Source organism: Pectinophora gossypiella, chromosome 1 (assembly GCF_024362695.1).
Source record: "Pectinophora gossypiella chromosome 1, ilPecGoss1.1, whole genome shotgun sequence".
NCBI lineage: Eukaryota > Metazoa > Arthropoda > Insecta > Lepidoptera > Gelechiidae > Pectinophora > Pectinophora gossypiella.
The window spans coordinates 7,729,580-7,748,864 of NC_065404.1; the positions used below are offsets into that span (position 1 = coordinate 7,729,580).

Consider the following 19,285-nt stretch of genomic DNA (forward strand, 5'->3'; position numbering starts at 1 on the left):
CGTATTTTTTTCTTGATGATTAATGAAATGATGAAAGGTGATGATGATGAAACCTAAGCCCCCACCCTCGGAGTAGACTCCTACTCCGAACCCCAAACGAATTAACTCAAAAGTCCGCATAAACTTTTGAGTTATGAAGCGGCTTCCCGGCACGAAGCGAAAATAGGCAGATACACTTTGTTTATTGAATACTCCAATATAATAACACTCGCGAATGTCTTCCGACTAACTTAATGCGATCATTAACCACAAAACACCACTTCGTATTAATTATTTAGATTACTCAATGAAGAAAGCAACTGTGCCGTTCCCGTTTCCCGCCGAAAAGCTCTGACATGACATGATATGATACAAAGCAGAGTAGAGCAAAAACTAAACGTAATCCTTTTTCTTTTGTTCGGATTCCCGTTAATGTCCGATCCTATCCACGTATTGTACGACCCTGCGAATAAATAATAAATTCGTAGGTATATACGACCTGATATTCCGAATCAAGGTTCTTTTTTCAACTCGAAATATTCGAATCTATGTTATGTACACGGAATACGTGTACGAAGTGAAGAGTCCTGCCAGCGACATTTGTTGATGCCATCAAGTTAACATTTATCAAACTTATTTTAAAATCTTTAAATTTTGTCAGACCACTATTATTGTTTTGTTATAATAACAACCGATTACTAGATCGTTTATCCGACGCTTCTGGCATACATTTAATACCCATAAAGCAACACGGGCCTTGGCAGCAAGGCCCTTATGAAAATATAAAACGCATATTTTAAAATAAATATTTTATTACTTTAGTACATATTGAATATACAAATAGGTACCGACTTTTTTAACATTCTTAAGTTACAAAAGTGTCCAATCTCAAAATGTTCATGATAATTATATTCACTCAACATTATACAGAATCGAAATATTCTCTTACTATAATAATTAATATTAAAGATTTTTTTATAAAACTATAGATGAAGTTCACTTGCTCTTAGATAAATAACACTAGTATACCCAATCAGTTAGTTCCCTGGGTTAACGCTATGAAAAGGAAGGCGATAAATTATGATAGGCCTGTAATTCAGTTCACTCTATCAAGACACATTTAAAAATAGCAGCAAGTAGCTTGAATTTTTTGGTTTCCGTTTTTTTATTTAACGATTGTAGAACTTCTTGCTTGAGTCTTTGGCCATGTCTACGAGAGTCTGCGCGGGCTTGAATGGCGCTCCGTAAAGTCCCTGGAACTCTTCCATTTTCTTCACTAACTTGTCAGCACCAAACTGATCCACCCATCTGAAGTTTTAAATTATTTAGAGTTTTATTATATAAAAAATAATAATTACTTGCAAAAATAAGTATAGTAATAGCATGTCTTAGATTGAATGTTACCTGAATGGTCCACCACTGAATGGCGGGAATCCAAGACCGAACACGGCGCCAACGTCTCCCTCTAGCGGACTGTGCAGGATTTTCTCTTCCAGTGATAATACTGCTTCATTTACGAACCTGAAATTCAACAGGAAGGGTTTGGAAGACTCGTATAAAAAATAACGAAAGTACATGCACTTCTTTTGCATGATTTTAAGTAAAAGTTGTTTTGATGGTAGAGCTAGCTGTTTACCCTAACTAACATTACATAGTATGCCACTCTCATTATTTCTGTAAACGTACAAGCGACTGATTTCTTTTTTTTTTGTTTAAATCAGCAACATTGACAGGAGGTTGTAAGAGAGGCAGTGGGCAGCGCTGGTTTGCACCACCTCCTAAAAAATCATAAAACGATGTTTCCTAGGACGATGGCTTTTGGCCGTTACTTAGTTTAGTTCCAATTTTGGCCGCGTATCTTATCTTACAAATGGCGCCCTCTGGTGGCAAAGTGTTGAAGAAAAAGCAAACTTTTTTTTACCTAGACACCATTCGCAACTGCTGGTCTTCGACAGTGTTGGCCCCGCGCGGTGCTAGCGAGAACCTCTCCTTCAACATCTGGACGGCTTCCTGGTTTACGTCCCTGTTCTTAGTACCTTTCTCGTACACGTAGAAGCCCTTGCCAGACTTCCTTCCCAAGAAACCCTTCTTGACAAACTCTGGCATAATGTTCATGTCACCACCGCTGAAACGTTCGCCGAAGGCCTGCGAAGATAATAATTATTTATGAAGACAGTACAAAAAATCTTTTACATTTACACATAAGAGAGTAGAAGCACCACACTTAATATAATCTTTCCTACTTACACTGCACTGGTTTTCGTCACAATTCGCAAACGATTAAGGGTAGTCGCACAATGTTCATTCGTACGTATGTACGCACGAGTACAAATTGAATTCGTAAGAAAACGTATCCAAAGTGCGAATGGCCTTACCTGGTTCTATTACATACATACATACATACATAAACTCACGCCCGTAATCCCTAATGGGGTGGGCAGAGCCACAAGTAATCAAAGACAACTTGCAGCCACTGTTGATACGAAGTCCAAAGATGGATATGATGAACCTTATGGTGATAAGGGACACATCACTACACTACACTACTTCTATTACATTTACAATATAATAGTTGAATTTACCTTGGCCAGGTCTACAGCGATGTGAGAGCCTACATCGATACCGACTTCATCAGCTAACGTGGCGGCACCGACAGGGAAACCGAACTGCTTGGTCATGTTATCCAGGTCTTTGGGGTCCACTCCTTCTTGCAATAGCCTGTAAACGAAGTATATGTACAAAAATGAAGGCTTATAGCTATTTGTCACAGAGGAGCTCGGTGGCGCAGCGGTAAACGCGCTCGGTCTACGATTGTTGAAGTTAAGCAACTTTCGCAAAGGCCAGTCATAGGATGGGTGACCACAAAAAAAAAGTTTTCATCTCGAGCTCCTCCGTGCTGCATTAGCAGTCGTTAATAACCATCAATCCGCACTGGGCCCGCGTGATGGTTTAAGGCCCGATCTCCCTATCCATCCATAGGGAAGGCCCGTGCCCCAGCAGTGGGGACGCTAATGGGCTGGTGATGAGCTATTTGTCATTAGAACAATTTTTTTGGAGGTTGTGTATAATTATGGATAGGACAGATATTGCGTGCTAACCTTCACTTACGGATCCGTTTGGCGATATGCGAGGAATGACGAAATTGATCTGTAAGATGTCTGGTTCTGATGGTGGTGGTTAAGAGCTGGATATCTTTCCTCTGAGGATTTGCGCCAGACAAAATGTCTGTCACACGCGAGTTGCAAGAGTAATGTACGGTTACCGCGATTAACCGCGGATAGATGCAGTAATTTTTTGCTATGCGGCGTCTGTACAGTGCCTTATGGTCACATCTCATACTACCTGCTAGCCAGCGCTCAATATAAATGCCCCATACATACTAGTTTAATTTTAATACCACTAAACAAAACCATAGGTACCTGATAGCTTCACTAAGCATAGTGGAGAGGATGCGCGTGGTGTAGAAGCCAGGTCCGTCGCCAACAATGATGACGACCTTGCCTTGCTTGAGGCCGACAGCGACAGCCGCCGCAGCCGTGTCCTCACTCGTGCCAGGGTGTCTGATGATCTCCAGCAGCTGCATCTTGTCCACGGGGGAGAAGTAATGCATGCCTGGAGGAAGGAAAACGAATCGTTATAACTTATGTTGGATTAGTTATGGATAGACATAAATAGAACGCTACATAAAGAAGACGTTATATTCTGTTCAAGTGAGGGAAGGTGAGGGTAACTTGAGGTAACTTGTGTCAGTCCGGTCTATGGCATCTTTGATTTTTTGCCTGAACTGTGAGTAGAAGTAGTCTGTAATGAGCATGGTAATCGTGAGCCGGTTTCCGTAACTTGTCTGTACTTACGTAAACGTACAATCAGAATTGGCAGATTTGGAGACACAGAGTCCGATATGTAAATGGGAATGAGCCAGGAAGATAATAAGGTGACCAAATCGATTGCTTACCAATAACTTTGTCGGGGCGACTGCTGCCAGCAGCAATCTTTGTGATGGGAATGGCACTGGTGTTGGTCGCGATGATGCAGTGTTTCGGGGCCACCGCCTCAATCTCCTTGATTACTTTATGCTTGATGTTGATGTCTTCGAACACCGCTTCAATTACACAATCAGCATTTTTGAAGTTCGCGTAATCAAGGGTAGGCAGGAGGTGCGACAAGTATTTGTCTTTTTGTAAGCTGAAATGATGTAAAAATGTTTAGTTTAACAGAAGATGAAGGCGTTTATGACCTTGTATTTACAATACAGCAAAATGTGCCATGCCAATTGATGAAACGGCTTTTGCCAATAGCAGATTTTATAGGTGTTACGTGAATGTAGTGCGTAGGAGACTTACGCAGAGATCCTCTTCCTTTTAACAGCAGTAGTGAGGCCATTTTGAATCTGTCCCATTCCTCTGTATAAGCCTGCGTTAGTTGCGTCCTTCAGGACTACGTTGTATCCTTTATCAATCGACACTTGGACAATACCAGCGCCCATCAAACCAGCACCTAGCACACCAATCTGTGAAGTTGAAACAAAAATATAACCACAATCGCCGAACTATTCTTGAGTTTGAAATAATGATAGCTTATGCCAATAACAAAATTAAGAGATCCGAGATAAAGCAAAGGGATGTATATCACAAATTATGAAATATGTTGTTTACCAAACACTCTAGGTTGTGCATACATTTCTTGGAAATGAACATAATATTATTAACTGTAAAATTGACACCCTTTTTGTTTTCAATATAGGTAAGCATTTCCTATAGTGTCTCAAAATGAACCTGGTTAATTTTGTAAAAGACTACTTACCGTTTTGACATCAACTTGTGATTTGCCGAATCTATTCTTCTTACACTCAGTTTGTCCTCTGAACAAGCCAATCAGACCCTTGCTCTGTGGAGTCATGGCCAGTTCTCCGAAACCTTCCGCTTCAGCTTCGTAGCCCGCCTGGGGACCTTTATCCACACCCACTCTCACAACGTCGAGAATCTATACAAACATGCAACTATTTTTAATATCATGATTAAAAATCGTAGAAATTGTATTCTTACTACCTTACTAATAAAAAATCAACGAGCAGTGAACATATGTATGGTATGTGTATTTGACAGCCAAGCAAAGTTCAATCAAATTATTTGATATACATATAGCGGGATTATTTTTTTCTTGTCTGTTAAATACTTAATACACAAATTGATTATTTTTTATATTGATGTCAGACCTCATATAATAAATAGACAACCAATCTCTGTAAAAAGGTGTCCGTGGCGCACTGAGGCGGCGCATCATGTCACGAGCAAAGGCGTGTAACGATACTGTACAACCAATATTGCACTTTATTCGAAGCCATAACATCTTTAATTTGAGGGTACGAACTTATACTATCTACATTATCTGCATAACTTAAACTATGTTAAAAATACAGTTTGGATATTTGTTATTAGGATGTCACAGATTGATGATATTTTACTACAGATTTTTTTATTGGTAAGGCGAGTTATCTATAGAAGTGCTTTAAGAGAAATACGGATATGACGACCACAGATATTTTTGATTTCTGTAGTGGTTGGAGTTGAGCTGAGTTTGGAATGTTTTCTTATAAGCAGTTATACACATAGTTGAAAAAATCAGCAGCAACAGTTTAATGTCAATAATACCGAATAGTTATAGCATGCGATATAATACGTGAAAATCTGAAAAAAATAATTTAAATGTAAACCTTCAAAGGCGCAGGGTAGAGACCACGAGACGCTTTCATAACTTGCTCTCTGGCTTTCTTGAAAATTATGTTTTTGACGAAATCCCATTGCATAACATTGGCAGTGAGTTTCTGAACAAAACCCTTCTTAGACCTGTCAACCTTCATTTTCCCCCCAGCTATTTGCTTTGCGATTTGCACAGCTACGTTTTCTAAATATTTGGCAGTGTTTTCTTCAGGTTTTCCTAGACCTATAGTATAAAAAGAATATATCATTTAGCATCTTATAGGAAAAAAAAATGTATTGAATCCAAATGTAAATACAACAAGCAGCTTACCAGGTCCAAGAGGGGAAACTAGTAAGTCTACAATGCCCAGTTTCTTGGCTTTATCAGCTTTAACAGTTTTGCCAGTGAGGGCGAGGTCCAAAGTTGTGGGTACTGATGTAAGGGCTGGCAGTCTGGAATAGGTAGTTTATAAAAATTAAAACTTATGAAGAATACTGAAGAAATAAGCAGACATGTAGAGAGCTTACAAAACTTACAATAGACATGGGTTATAGTTAGTTATTTCTGTAGGAATGACAGTGTAAAAAATAATAATATAGAGTTATATATAGCCATTTAATTGTATAATGATTAAACAAGTCAAGAATTTGGTTTTGATTTCATACAAGACAGAGTCATCTTCTATGCCCTCCACTGGGGCAACCGTGCCGCCCGGTCCGTCCTACTCGCGTCAGACAGAGTACTGCGGGTGGAAGACAAGAGGGGAACCACTGTTCTATTTTTCCCTAAAAAAGTAGCATGGAGAATGCTACACCGACAAGAGTGTGGCTCTTAAATTAGCGATAGTGATGAAACAAGTCATTACACATATTTGCTATGCTATGCTGTACTCTTCCTTAAACATGAAAAAATGATTTGAATAAAAATAGAATAATAAATTAAATAAAATATACCTTACAGTGCCGCCACCTCCAGGGAGGAGGCCTAACATAACCTCAGGTAATCCGAAGGCAGTTTTTGAGTCCTTAACGGCAATTCTATAATGACAGGCGAGCGCAGTTTCCAGGCCTCCACCGAGGCAGCTGCCTTGAATAGCTGCCACAAAAGGCTTTCTGGATGTCTCAATTTTCCTGAATATTTCATGACCTGTGAAATATTTGTTTGGATTTTAAGTATTAGGTACCTACCAACATTTTTTTTAAGCTTCTGTGTTGATGTATCATCCTCATAAGTTACAACCCTTTTAACACCCACAGCAGGTATAGGCCTCTTCCATAATCTAAAATACCTAATTCATTTAAATAATTTAAATCAAATGGCTATGAAAAAAATTGCCCTTTGAACCCATATTAGCAGCAGATTAAGTTGGTATGACAGTCCAAAGTTTATTTTTATATTATCTGTTATCACAAAGATTGATAGTTAATACAAAATGTTATCAATGGTCAACTATTACTGAGTAACAGTAGACAAAATATATATTTTTTTATTTACCACTCTTTGAAAGAGACACAACTTCCTCTTTAGTCTTGCAGTTCTCAATCATGTTGATGTCAGCACCAGCAATGAAGCTTCCCGGCTTTCCAGAGATCAGCACGGCAGCTTCAATGGCTGGATTGGACTCGACTTCATTTATGATGTTCCTCACCTCATCCATTACAGAAGTGTTCAAGGAGTTCACCTTTAATTAAATGTTTCATCAATAATTTCCAGTTTTGTTTTGTCATTTCAACTTTTCCTTTTGTAACATTCATGCCAGTGTTTTATGTCCACATTTTCAGCAAAAAGATGTAGCAATTCAATTGTCACAGTCAGGTTGCATTAGTGATGTCAATCAATGAAGTAGGTACATATAAGTCAGAAAAAATAAAGAAGTTAAATGTGAATTGATTTGTGTCATCATTACAATAGTTAAACATAACTTGTTTATTAATTTTTATAGTAGTTTGGAGCCGTCTTGTAAAAAAATTATAACACTTGGCACAGTTTCACACTTCCTAACAGTTGCAAGATTAGAGTCCAAAGTACTTTATAGGTTAAGATTATATACCCACTGCCATATTAACCTTCAATTGTTTCTTATTATGAAAGTTTATTACCTTAACATTAGGTGAATCCAATGTCACAACATATACACCATTGACGATCTTGCATTTTGTGTGGACTTGGCTGGCTGGTGCAGCAAAGTTCCTGCTCTGTAATCCTAGAATGTACGCAAAGAAAACATAAGTTCATGTAATAAAACATCGAGTCTTATGTACACTGCAGCCGTTCACGTCAAAATTAAACTAAAATGTTACTTAGTATACAAAAATAACAACTTTAGAAGTAACTTGGGTGTTGATGTGGATGTTCTTACCTGTTGTAAGGTATTTCAGGTCGGTTCGTTTCTTCAGGAGTTTTAGCGCTCCCATCATCTTGGAATTCGCCATGGTCGAATAAATATACCCACAAGACTAACTTAAAAAAAGAAACTGAGCTATTTAATTAAATAATTTTGAATCCAGACTTTGAACCTAAACTTTCTTCGGTGGCTACGGAGTTGAAGGGGGTGAAGGAGAGGGAGAGAGGAGTCATGTCAGTCATGTATCGAACTGTCAAATGGCGTGTTTTTTACGCACTATTTGTGAGTCACCGTCGTGACATACAGTCATGATAATATTTAGCCATAACAGAGATGTCACAATTAAATTTAACAACAGCGTGCAGGAAACTACATCATTCATTGTGAAATTCACCAAAATTTCGGTATGGGTATTTTACTGAAATTTACTGGAAACATTCGATAAATTGCCTTTCCACGGATATTTCTTTTTTGAGAACACTATTTTCTAACATAAACGTACCTACATTTCGTATCCTCCATGGACTATACAAATACTTTTTATATAAAAATGTTATTTTATTGCACAAATAAGAAAGACACGATTACAGAGGTAAAGACGTGAGACTTAATATCTATAAAAACAACATGTAGGTTAGGTACTATTCTTATTGTTTAGTTATTGTATAATGGAATCCATTGTTGTATAATATCGTGATTTTGCAAACTGACGTATTTGCAATATTTTGCCAAAATATTTTTTGTCTTATTGACTACAGCAAAAGGTGCAAATCAGATTCGCCAAAAATTTCAGATACGTTAGTTAGCGACATCAGCAACGATATAATATTATGTTACAATTATGTTACTATCTTGGTTACTATTGATTAAATCAGTAGGTATTTTTAATTAAATGTGATTAAAATTCTCCACACTTTCATGTAATTTCAAATGTTCAAACGTATTCACATTTAAAGCTATCTAATTTTAAATCATTTATATATGGTAATTTTTAATTAATTAACGATAACGAAGTACCTATTCTGGAAACGAAAGATTGCACTGTTTGTTTTTTGTTATAATGAGGGACTTACAAGCTACGTTCTCCAAAAACGATATAGATGGCGTTGTACAGCTAGTACTCAGGGTGCATAATTATTCAAAAATACAATGTAATGGCAGAAGCATCATCATCAGCCGTACGACGCCCACTGCTGGGCATAGGCCTCCCCCAAGCATACATAAAAATAGGTAATTGTTGCTTGATATGTGGATCACATTAAGTAGTATGTATAGAAACAATTTTGCTTTAAGAGCCTGCAGGACACTATTTCTAATATATTTTTTAAAGATAAATCTATTTTATTCGAAATATTCGTTGAGATAGCTTTTTTCCAATCACGCCGAAAAAACGTACCTACTCAATTTTACTGAAAGAAGCGGAAAGTTTCGGGCATTTTACATCTATGAGCCGCAAAGAATTTTCGACTCAGATTTTCGGTTCAGCCCCAGCATTTATAAAGTACTTTCTTATAAGACTTATATGGTTTGACTTTGATTATTGCTACACTTTAGTAGTTTTTATACCACGACTTAATAACTTTGACAAGCCCGATCTGTCTTAAGGCACACCCCGGACACTTCATACTAAACACCTTGTTTTACACACACACTACACATTGACGTTATCGTACACGTGCATTTGTGTGTGTGACATTTGACGTCCATACGATTGAGATTGAAGACTAAAGTAAGACCGAGGGGTGTGAGGTAAACCTAGCTCAGCCGCTGGTGGGGATCGAAGAGTTGATGTTGCACATTTTATTGAACACAACTTAATTTTAACAATCAGACATAACACATGAATACACTAGAACTTGGGCGGCCTTATTGCTATGCCTATCACCAAGGGGGTTAAGAAGGCCACATCGAAGCAATTCAACTAAAAAAAAAAAACAAAAAAGAAAACAATATTTCTATCTATTTAACATTTTTTTTGCATTGCGCACTTAGTTACTACTATTTACACTACACTTATGCACTACTAACACTACTGTATACTTATGCGCAAATGTCAAATTGCAATATTACTTTTTTAGAAGAATTGCTTCGATGTGGCGTTTTTAACCCCCACCACTCCCATCGGCCAGCATCTACTCCAGTAGTTACTCCAACATTCATTCCGCAAAGGCGATCCCCACGCACCCGCATTATTAGAAATGGTTAGGGCGTAAAGCGGGCTTTAAACACTGATAAGGGTTTCCTTCATACAAAAGGCATCAACCAGATCGTTGTATCATAATGAGGTGCTTACTAGACTAAAACTAATATAAATAGATGGCGCTGTTCAGATTTAACGTGGTAAATACCTATTTTGTATTTTCTCATTGCTCGGGGTACATAATTATTCAAAAATATAATGTAATGTAATGGCTGAGGTATTATATAAAAATAATTGTTGCTTGATATTTAGATCAGATACGTATAGAATTATGTTGCTAACTATATTGCTTCACTTTATTTTGATCAGAATAATAATGGAAGATGTGTTGAGCCTCCCTGATCTAGTGGTTAGAGCGTTAGGCTCACGATCTGGAGGTCCGGGTTCGATTACCGATGGGGACATTGGCGAAATCACTTTATGAAACTGTCCTTTGTTTGGTAAGGACTTTTCAGGCTTGAATCTCCTGATTGTCCGAAAAAGTAAGATGATTCCGTGCTTCGGAGGGCACGTTAAGCCGTTGGTCCCGGCTATTAGCCGTAAAAACATCTACACCAACCCGCATTGGAGCAGCGTGGTGGAGTATGCTCCATACCCCCTCCGGTTGATTGAGGGGAGGCCTGTGCCCAGCAGTGGGACGTATATAGGCTGTTTATGTTATGTGTTGTGCCTGGGTGTAATAACAAGGATAAGCATTTATACCTAAAACAAAGATAAAAGTTGTTTATGTCTGTTATCCATGAAATTAGAAGGTTAAACGCGGGAAAATCTCTACAAAGCCAACTACTTTTTTTTTTTGGAGACGTAGCCTGGATAGCCCCTCATTGTTATTATTTGACCTATTTCAAAATGATTTTGATTGATTGATTCCGATTTTGGTGATACTTCCACTATTCCCTAAGTTGAATAAATAATTCAATAAAACAAAGAACATGTCTATTGGTATACTTACTCCTATAATATTAGGCACACGTGTTTAGAAGCCTAAATAGACTAACATACCTATACGAATAATGTGAAATTACAACAATATTACATGCATACGGTTCTAATTGATAACATCCTTTTTGTTGAAGCCGGTTAAAAAGGGCCGGGATCTCGGACTTTATCGTAATATTTTAATTTGTATCTACCTCAGTGAAATTCAGTCGTACTGTATGACTTCCTATTCAGCGTGTCTGTCGTTTTTATCGTTACAAAATAAATTTACTTATCTAAGGGTACCTACTTACACAGATTTCGGAAATCTACTACAAAAGTCACGTTCTTTACGATAAGAATTCTCCGAATACATTATTGTAAAAAAGATAAGACCCACTTGTTGCCACAGTCATCCATCACCCCCTGTAACCATGGCAACGGGGTGGACATTGGCCACCCTCCCCCCACTCAACTACCGCTCTTGTGAAGTCGAGAGCAGAGAGTGAGGTTGCGTCACGAGGGTAATTACACATCTAAAGCTTTTGACAGAGATGCTTATGTTTGGTTCAACACAAAGGCAGCGAGTCATTTCCGTCGTTTATGCTGTAGCAGAAACTCCAATTTCAGAGTTTCAAGCTTCGTTAGCTGCTATACTGAGGTACTTAGAATATACATAGGCACTTACTACCCATCCTCTAATTATTATTAATTGTGAAAACTAATATCTACGGGAATAAAGCGAAGGCAATCATAAAAAATGATCGTACCTACTTACTTATTAGGTTTTCACATGCTAGGTACCTACCTAATAAGTACGAAACAAACTTCTAGAAGGGTTAAAAGTTAATCTACACGAATATGACTGATTAGAGAAGACGTTAGGTAGAAATAAGAATTAGATGAAAGTTAAAGAAGCTTCTTCCAGCTAATCTAAGAGATTTTACATCGAGGTCCAAAAGATTCATGTGATTAATAGGACAATATGTACGTAAATACTGATCTAGGTACTACTTCATTATAACAAGTACATAGGGTCATAGGTACGCAGGATTTAATGGACTAATCTTGCAATAAATTCGTTATAGGTACTTTCTTAACAAGGTGACGTGTGAAAAAGTTTTCTAATAAAGAACAACGATGTTCAGACGATCATGTCGTATTGGCTCAATTTTATCGTAGTCGATTCAACTGTGCAGTACCTAAACTGGAGAACATTTATGGCAAATGGAGCACTTTTCCACGCAGACGGATTTTCTCGAGTTGCCGGAGCTAAAGTGAATCAATTGTGATTCAATTCCCCGCTGCCCCGACGGTGGGTAGGCTGGGAGGGCCCCACGCTACCTCCCTGTTCTGTGGCGTATATCTGTAGGTACAGACGATACTGTATCAAATGGCAGGCTTGAGTAATGAAGTTAAGCTGCACTTGATACAATTTATCTCAGATTTTGATCGGTTTGTAAATACATGTATTATACGGATAACACATATATGGATAGGTACGTAAATACTTGGGTTTTGTGACCATACCTAACTGGCCTTCAGCGCTCCCCATTTGTCCGGCCAAGTAGTTAATGCCACCTGCGGCAAATCTATAATAAGTCACGTCAAAAAAAAGAACAAAAAAAAAAACAATACCTAGTAACATTACTTACGTAGTGGATACTGGGCTACCTTCATTAGGATATACTATATGTAGAGTAGGTGCGGTTCCTTCTTCATGTTTGTTTGACCCATAATAAATTTACTCACATGTTAGGGTTTTCAAGCAGTTTTATAGCCTCCACTTTAATGCATCAAAAGCCGACATCCGTCTGTAGGGAGGTAACAGTGAATCGGCGCATGGACTTAACGTGTCGTCCAAAGCTCGGAGGAGCTTTTATAGAGTTATTATATCTCTATAGAATTGAGTACAAAACGTTAGAAAAGTTACTGATATTCAAGATTAATGTATTATAATATAAAAAAAGAAGATAAGGGGTGGTATTAGTTTCACGAGATGGACTACCTAGCCTACTTCCCTACGGTACGTCACACCTTGTTACCATACCTATACCATAGATCATCATCATTATATAGATTTAATTAAAAAAGGAGTTTATCTCTTCGTTTATCTATATATTGACCCGCAGGGGTCAAATTGCGTACTTATTGTGCAATTCCAACAATATTCCACAATATTCTTAGCAATCTATATGGGCTTCTAAACGCGTATGCCTTTCTCGGGTAAGTTTGTATGTATGTCTGTCCACGTACTAAAACTACGTAAAACTACAACACGTATTGCAATAACTCTTTTATTGGATTAAGTATCTTCCAACTTAGCGAATAGTGCAAATGTCATTTCATTATAATCGGCGGAGTAATTTTAAAGGAAATTGACCAAAAGTGGTCCAAATGTGTAATTGGCACAATAATGTAAATAGTGAAAATATTTTCCTGTTTATCTTTTATTTACTTTTTACTGACAGCTTATTTTTGACTGCGGTTTGAAATTTATTTCTTGTTAGTGGTGGATATTTGTACCAAGTCCCATACGTCTTCGATCAATCTCCTTTATAGCCAACAAATCGTACTTATTTACTTACGGAACAATAACAATGAACTCGTTGATGTCTTTTGTGTGAAAGAAGCACTTATTAGTGTTAGTAGAGAATATGAAGCCAGTAGATGGAATTTGATAGTACTTATGTATTTCCATTGCATTAATTATTTTTATTTGATTAAGTAAATAAGTATTATTCAGCATTATCATTCAAGGATAAGTTTCATTAAAATCGGTTTAGTAGTTTTCATATTGTGGTCAAAGAAACGTTAGTGTAGAACAAGTGATTTTGTTTGCATTGCCTTTCAGCCAAAGTCAGCTTAATTCCGAAAATAAGTTTAGGCATGATCTAAACCTGACATTGCATACTTTAGTATGCGATTATTATAATAAATTTCAGTTCATTGATACGAATTCCTATGTTAGGAATTTTTATTTGACCAAAGGTAGATATTACTATCTATCTAACTTTTACAAAAGACAAATAGCGAAGTCGCTATCCTTTTTTTTTACAATAGAATCAGCCAATTCGTTGGCTTTTAACGCGTCTGCTCCTATTGAGCAGCCTATTTTTATTTCTGACATTTGTAATTTAAATTAAATTTAATGACAACAGAGAAAAACTTTGGCTGTAGTAAGTTAAATGAGGACATATTAAATATAAAATGCAATAAGAAAAATACAAATGTAATCAACCTGGTACACCAAAACATACAAGGAATATTGGGCAAGGAACTTGAAATTGAACTTTTTTTAAACAGTAATTGTGTTGATATTATGTGCGTAACTGAACATTGGCTAAAAAAACATGAGTTCGTTTGCTTCAATAATCACCAGGTTGCCAGCTCGTACAGCAGGGAGACGGCTATCCGTGGCGGTTCATTAATATTAGTACGTAATTGTTTAAAATATAAGGAACGAACGGATATTGTAAGTCTCTCAGTTGAGCGAACTGTTGAGCTAGCCTGTATTGAACTCAGCCGGCTTATTGTATTGAGCGTATACAGACCCCCCGCTTCATCTTATGATCTATTTGAGAAAGTTATTGATGAAGCTTTATGCAAATTATGTAATAAAAGCAAACATGTTATCGTCTGCGGTGATTTTAATATTGATATTCTGGAAAATTGCTCATTAAGTACTACATTCAAATCTTTATTTCTGTGTTATAATCTTGTAAATCTTTTTTCAGAACCAACCCGAATCACGTCACAGTCCGCGAAATGTATCGATAATATTTTTAGTAACTTAGAACCTTGTGATAAATTAATAATTAATAAATTAAAGTCAGATCACTGTGGTCAACAAATATCTTTCAACTTATTTGTTGACCGCTCACTGAAAAAGGATGTTACATGCAATCCCATATCAAGTAGTCGTTTAGAACAATTCAAAGATAATATGTCAAACAAATTACCAGAACTTCCTTACTGTGATGACCCAAATTTGTTATATAACTCCCTATTTAATCTAACAAAATCGGAATTTAATAAAGTATTTAAGGCAAAAACAATTAAGAAAGCAGACACACCAATTTTTAGTGACTGGGCGACGGTAGGAATTTATAAGAGTAGAAACAGGTTGTATGAACTTTACGAAGAAAGAACATACAATCATAGCGTAGCTTTTCACGACTATGTAAAACAGTATTCAAAAGTTTTCAAACGTGTTTGCGTTACCGCGAAGGCAATGTTTGTTAGCAGTAAAATTAAAGGTAGCTCAGATATTATTAAAATGACTTGGAAAGTTATTAATAGCGAAACTGGGAAAGTCAAAGCACGCGATCTCGAGTATCAATTACAAATTGACGGTAAACTACTCACAAATGATAAGCAAGTTGCTGAAGCTTTTGAAAAATTCTTTACTGACATTCCATTTTCGACTACCAAGGACTTGAAGTCATCTCCTGCACTCGCTCAATCACTTATAAGGGAGCACATAGATACGTCCAAAGTAGATAAACTAACATTTACACACGTGAGTCCTAGGGACGTCTTAAGAGCTTTTAAATCTTTAGAAATCAAAAAGACTGCAGATCTTCATGGTCTCTCTGTTAAAGTCATTAACTCCGTGATTGATTGCATAGCTCCCTATCTATCATGTATATTTAATAAATGTGTAGACAATGGTGTGTTTCCAGATTTAATGAAGCACAGTAAAGTCATTCCATTGTTTAAAGTTGGTAGTACTTCTGACCCTACTAATTTTAGACCAATATCTATACTACCCACGCTTAGTAAAATATTTGAAAAAATTTTATTACTGCAATTACTTCAACATTTCAATTTAAACAATTTAATGTCTAATAAACAATTTGGTTTCACAAAGGGTCGCTCAACAACCGATGCTGGTGTTGAGTTAATAAATCATGTTTTTCAGGCTTGGGAGGAGTCCAAAGATGCTATTGGTGTCTTTTGCGACCTTTCCAAAGCCTTCGATTGCGTTTGTCATGATATCTTGATCGCGAAACTTCGTCACTATGGAATAACTGATAATGCCATCGCTCTTTTGGAGTCATACCTTAGTGGCCGCGTTCAGAGGGTTGATGTGCATGGCTCCAGATCGTGTGGATCTAACGTCACTATAGGCGTCCCGCAGGGCTCAATTCTAGGTCCATTTCTATTCCTAGTTTACATAAACGACCTACCTAGTCTTGTAAAACATGAGGTGGTGCTGTTTGCAGATGATACCTCCTTACTTTTTAAAGTAAAGAGACGACAAGATTCCTTTGACGATGTAAACAACGCCATTTCAGAGGTAGTGGATTGGTTTACTGTAAACAACCTGCTACTTAATGAAAATAAAACAAAATATGTTTATTTTACGTTATCGAATGTTAGTAGGCCCCTCGATTCTATTATTGTAAAAAATAAGGAATTGGACCTCACGGATACTGCTGTATTTTTGGGAATTACTTTGGACGCTAAGTTGCAATGGAGTCCTCATATTGATAAGTTGTCCAAAAGGCTCAGCTCAGCAGCATTCGCGGTCAAAAAAATTCGTTTAATAACCGATGTAGAAACCGCGCGATTAGTTTATTTTGCCTACTTCCACAGTCTAATGTCGTACGGCATCTTGCTGTGGGGTCATGCTGCAGATATGAACAGCATTTTTGTTCTGCAAAAGCGAGCCATTCGGGCGATTTACAAATTGGGACCCAAGATGTCACTTAGAAATAAATTTAAAGAAATTAATATTTTAACTTTGGCATCACAATATATCTTTGAAAACTTAATATATGTAAAAAAACATATAGGATTATTTGCAAAAAATAGCGATCGGCACATTGTTAATACCAGGAACAAAAATAAACTTGCTTTACAAGTCAGTCGATTACATAAGATTACTAAATCTTTTAAGGGGCAATGTATACGTTTTTACAATAAGATTCCCATTGACATTCAGAATTTGCCTTTCAACTGTTTTAAGACAGTAGTTAAACAAAAACTTTACAAAAAAGGTTATTATAAAGTTAGTGATTATTTAGAAGATATGAATGCATGGGATTAACTGTCTGAGAACTGATATTAGGCAGCTAAATTACTCAATTGTATACCAATATTTTATGTTTTATGTTTATTTTTATTTTTTTAAAGAACGTCTAGGGCCCTGTGCCGAGGTTTTTCTTGCAGCTTCTTTTCCCCGGCTATACAGGTTGTGAGAAGCTGCAGTAGTTTTAGGCGGATGAGACGTTCGTTATGTAAAATTGACGATTCAAAGTGTAACTATGTTACCTACTGAATAAAGATATTTTTGAATTTGAATTTGAATTTGTTAAAAATTAATTAATAGCAATATTAGGAATCTTTGCATTCCAACTACTTATACTAATACAGGCTGAGAGGTAATTTAATCATTAGTAATGGTTTTAGCGTAAATTAAAGAAAATTGCAAAGGTGTGACGTACATTAAACAAATTCTAAGGTCATATACCATCTTTTTGTCAAATTTTGTGTACGCAGAAGCGTATATATGTCACCGTAAAATTGTAAATAACGTTAGATTATAATCTATCTCGCGAGATTGTGAACTGTCGAAAAATTGTGAAACGTAATATACTGCTTACAATTTAACGTATTATTATTCGTCAGATTATAATCTATCGAAGTTAAACTGTTAAATCACAATCTTACAATTGTCAAATTGTCAACTGTCCGACGGCTGTCCCTGATTGGTCGGCCTTACAGTAGACCGTTCTGTGTCCATAGAGTTAGGAATAAAACACAGGTGTCAGTCAAATAAAATAAATGCTCTTCAAGATTGTGAAATCAAGTACGTATTTATTAATTATTTATTAAGTAATCAATAATTCTGACATCACACATGGTAAGAAAAAATGTATCAAAATTAAAAAATCTGAAACGTATTATTCAGTATACTTTTCGTGTGTAAGATAAACATGCTGGCGGCATAGGGGTGGCCCAAGGGCCACCCCCGCCGCACCCTAACCTACTGTTATGCCTTGTAAAAATTATGACAAAACACTATTATTCTAAAAAAGAATTATGGATATCTATTTATTAATCCCAAAAATAAGTTATACCTAACAAACCAGTATTCCTAGATGTTATTATGGGAAAGTAAAACTATTATGCTAAAAAAAGTTATGCAAAAAGGATTATGATAATTAAAATTATGACAAAAACATTTATGCATTTTAAGAGAATCCCAAATTAACATTATGCTCACTCTAATAGTTTTGTAACTCTATGGTATAGCACGCGAGGTGCGTTTCGTATCACAATTTGACGGTTTCACTTTGATAAATTATAATCTACCGAAAAATAATACGTTAAATTGTAAGCAATATGATACGATTCATAATTATTCGACAGTTCACAATCTCGCGAGATTCAAATCGATAGATTATAATCTAACGTTATTTACAATTTTACGGTGACATATATATACCTACATACATACCAGCCAACCACCACTACCACTAGACTCACACACATACTCACATTTTTTTTAACATGACTTATTGTAGATTTGCCGCAGATGGCATTAACTACTTGGCCAGACAAATGGGGAGCGCTGAAGGCTCTCACCCGGTACAACGGTTAAGACAACAGGCCTGAGGGTGCCCAGTTGGGCGCGAACCTCGGCTCAGGGCGTTTGAGAGGAAAAATATTTGAATTAATTAATCGACCCTAGAGGGTCGACAGCGATAAGCGCTGATTGAAGGAAATCGTTGACCACGCCGGCGGGGTCGGTATTGGGGTTTTGAAGTGTTTGGTGCCGCGAGTTGATTGACTGCCTCTATGGCTAGAGTAATCGGGTCGGCTGGCTCACAGCGGCTCCTTTATTTACCTCGCTCAAGTTTCACTGGTCCAGAGATATCCTTATTCATCAAATAAATAAGGTTTTTATCTTCGTTATCTTTGATCACACAGTTGGCTCGACCATTATAGACGACGATGCGATTGGTGAGCCCTATTCTGGATAGACCTATCACGTTGGTCTAACTAAATATTCGGTGAAGCGTGGGTATCTAAGTAGATAATTAGTTCATCTTGCAATAGATGTACATCTGACTAGCCCAACTGGGAATATTTATTTAATTATTTACATTTCACGACTTTACAGCGCAGATGCG

The 19,285-nt window shown here is 36.9% G+C and overlaps 1 protein-coding gene across 1 annotated transcript; it reads right to left on the reverse strand.

The window, feature by feature from the left end:
- Positions 1-773: 773 nt before the first annotated feature.
- Positions 774-8,237, reverse strand: LOC126369371 (trifunctional enzyme subunit alpha, mitochondrial). The gene is made up of 14 exons (XM_050013739.1): positions 8,039-8,237; positions 7,779-7,882; positions 7,174-7,360; positions 6,633-6,825; positions 6,010-6,131; positions 5,693-5,922; positions 4,783-4,962; positions 4,323-4,489; positions 3,935-4,164; positions 3,399-3,591; positions 2,562-2,697; positions 1,901-2,124; positions 1,384-1,500; positions 774-1,287 (listed from the first exon to the last, which is right to left on the reverse strand). The coding sequence occupies exons 1-14, from the start codon at positions 8,109-8,111 to the stop codon at positions 1,149-1,151; spliced, it is 2,295 nt and encodes a 764-aa protein (XP_049869696.1). The 5' UTR covers positions 8,112-8,237; the 3' UTR covers positions 774-1,148.
- Positions 8,238-19,285: the final 11,048 nt, after the last annotated feature.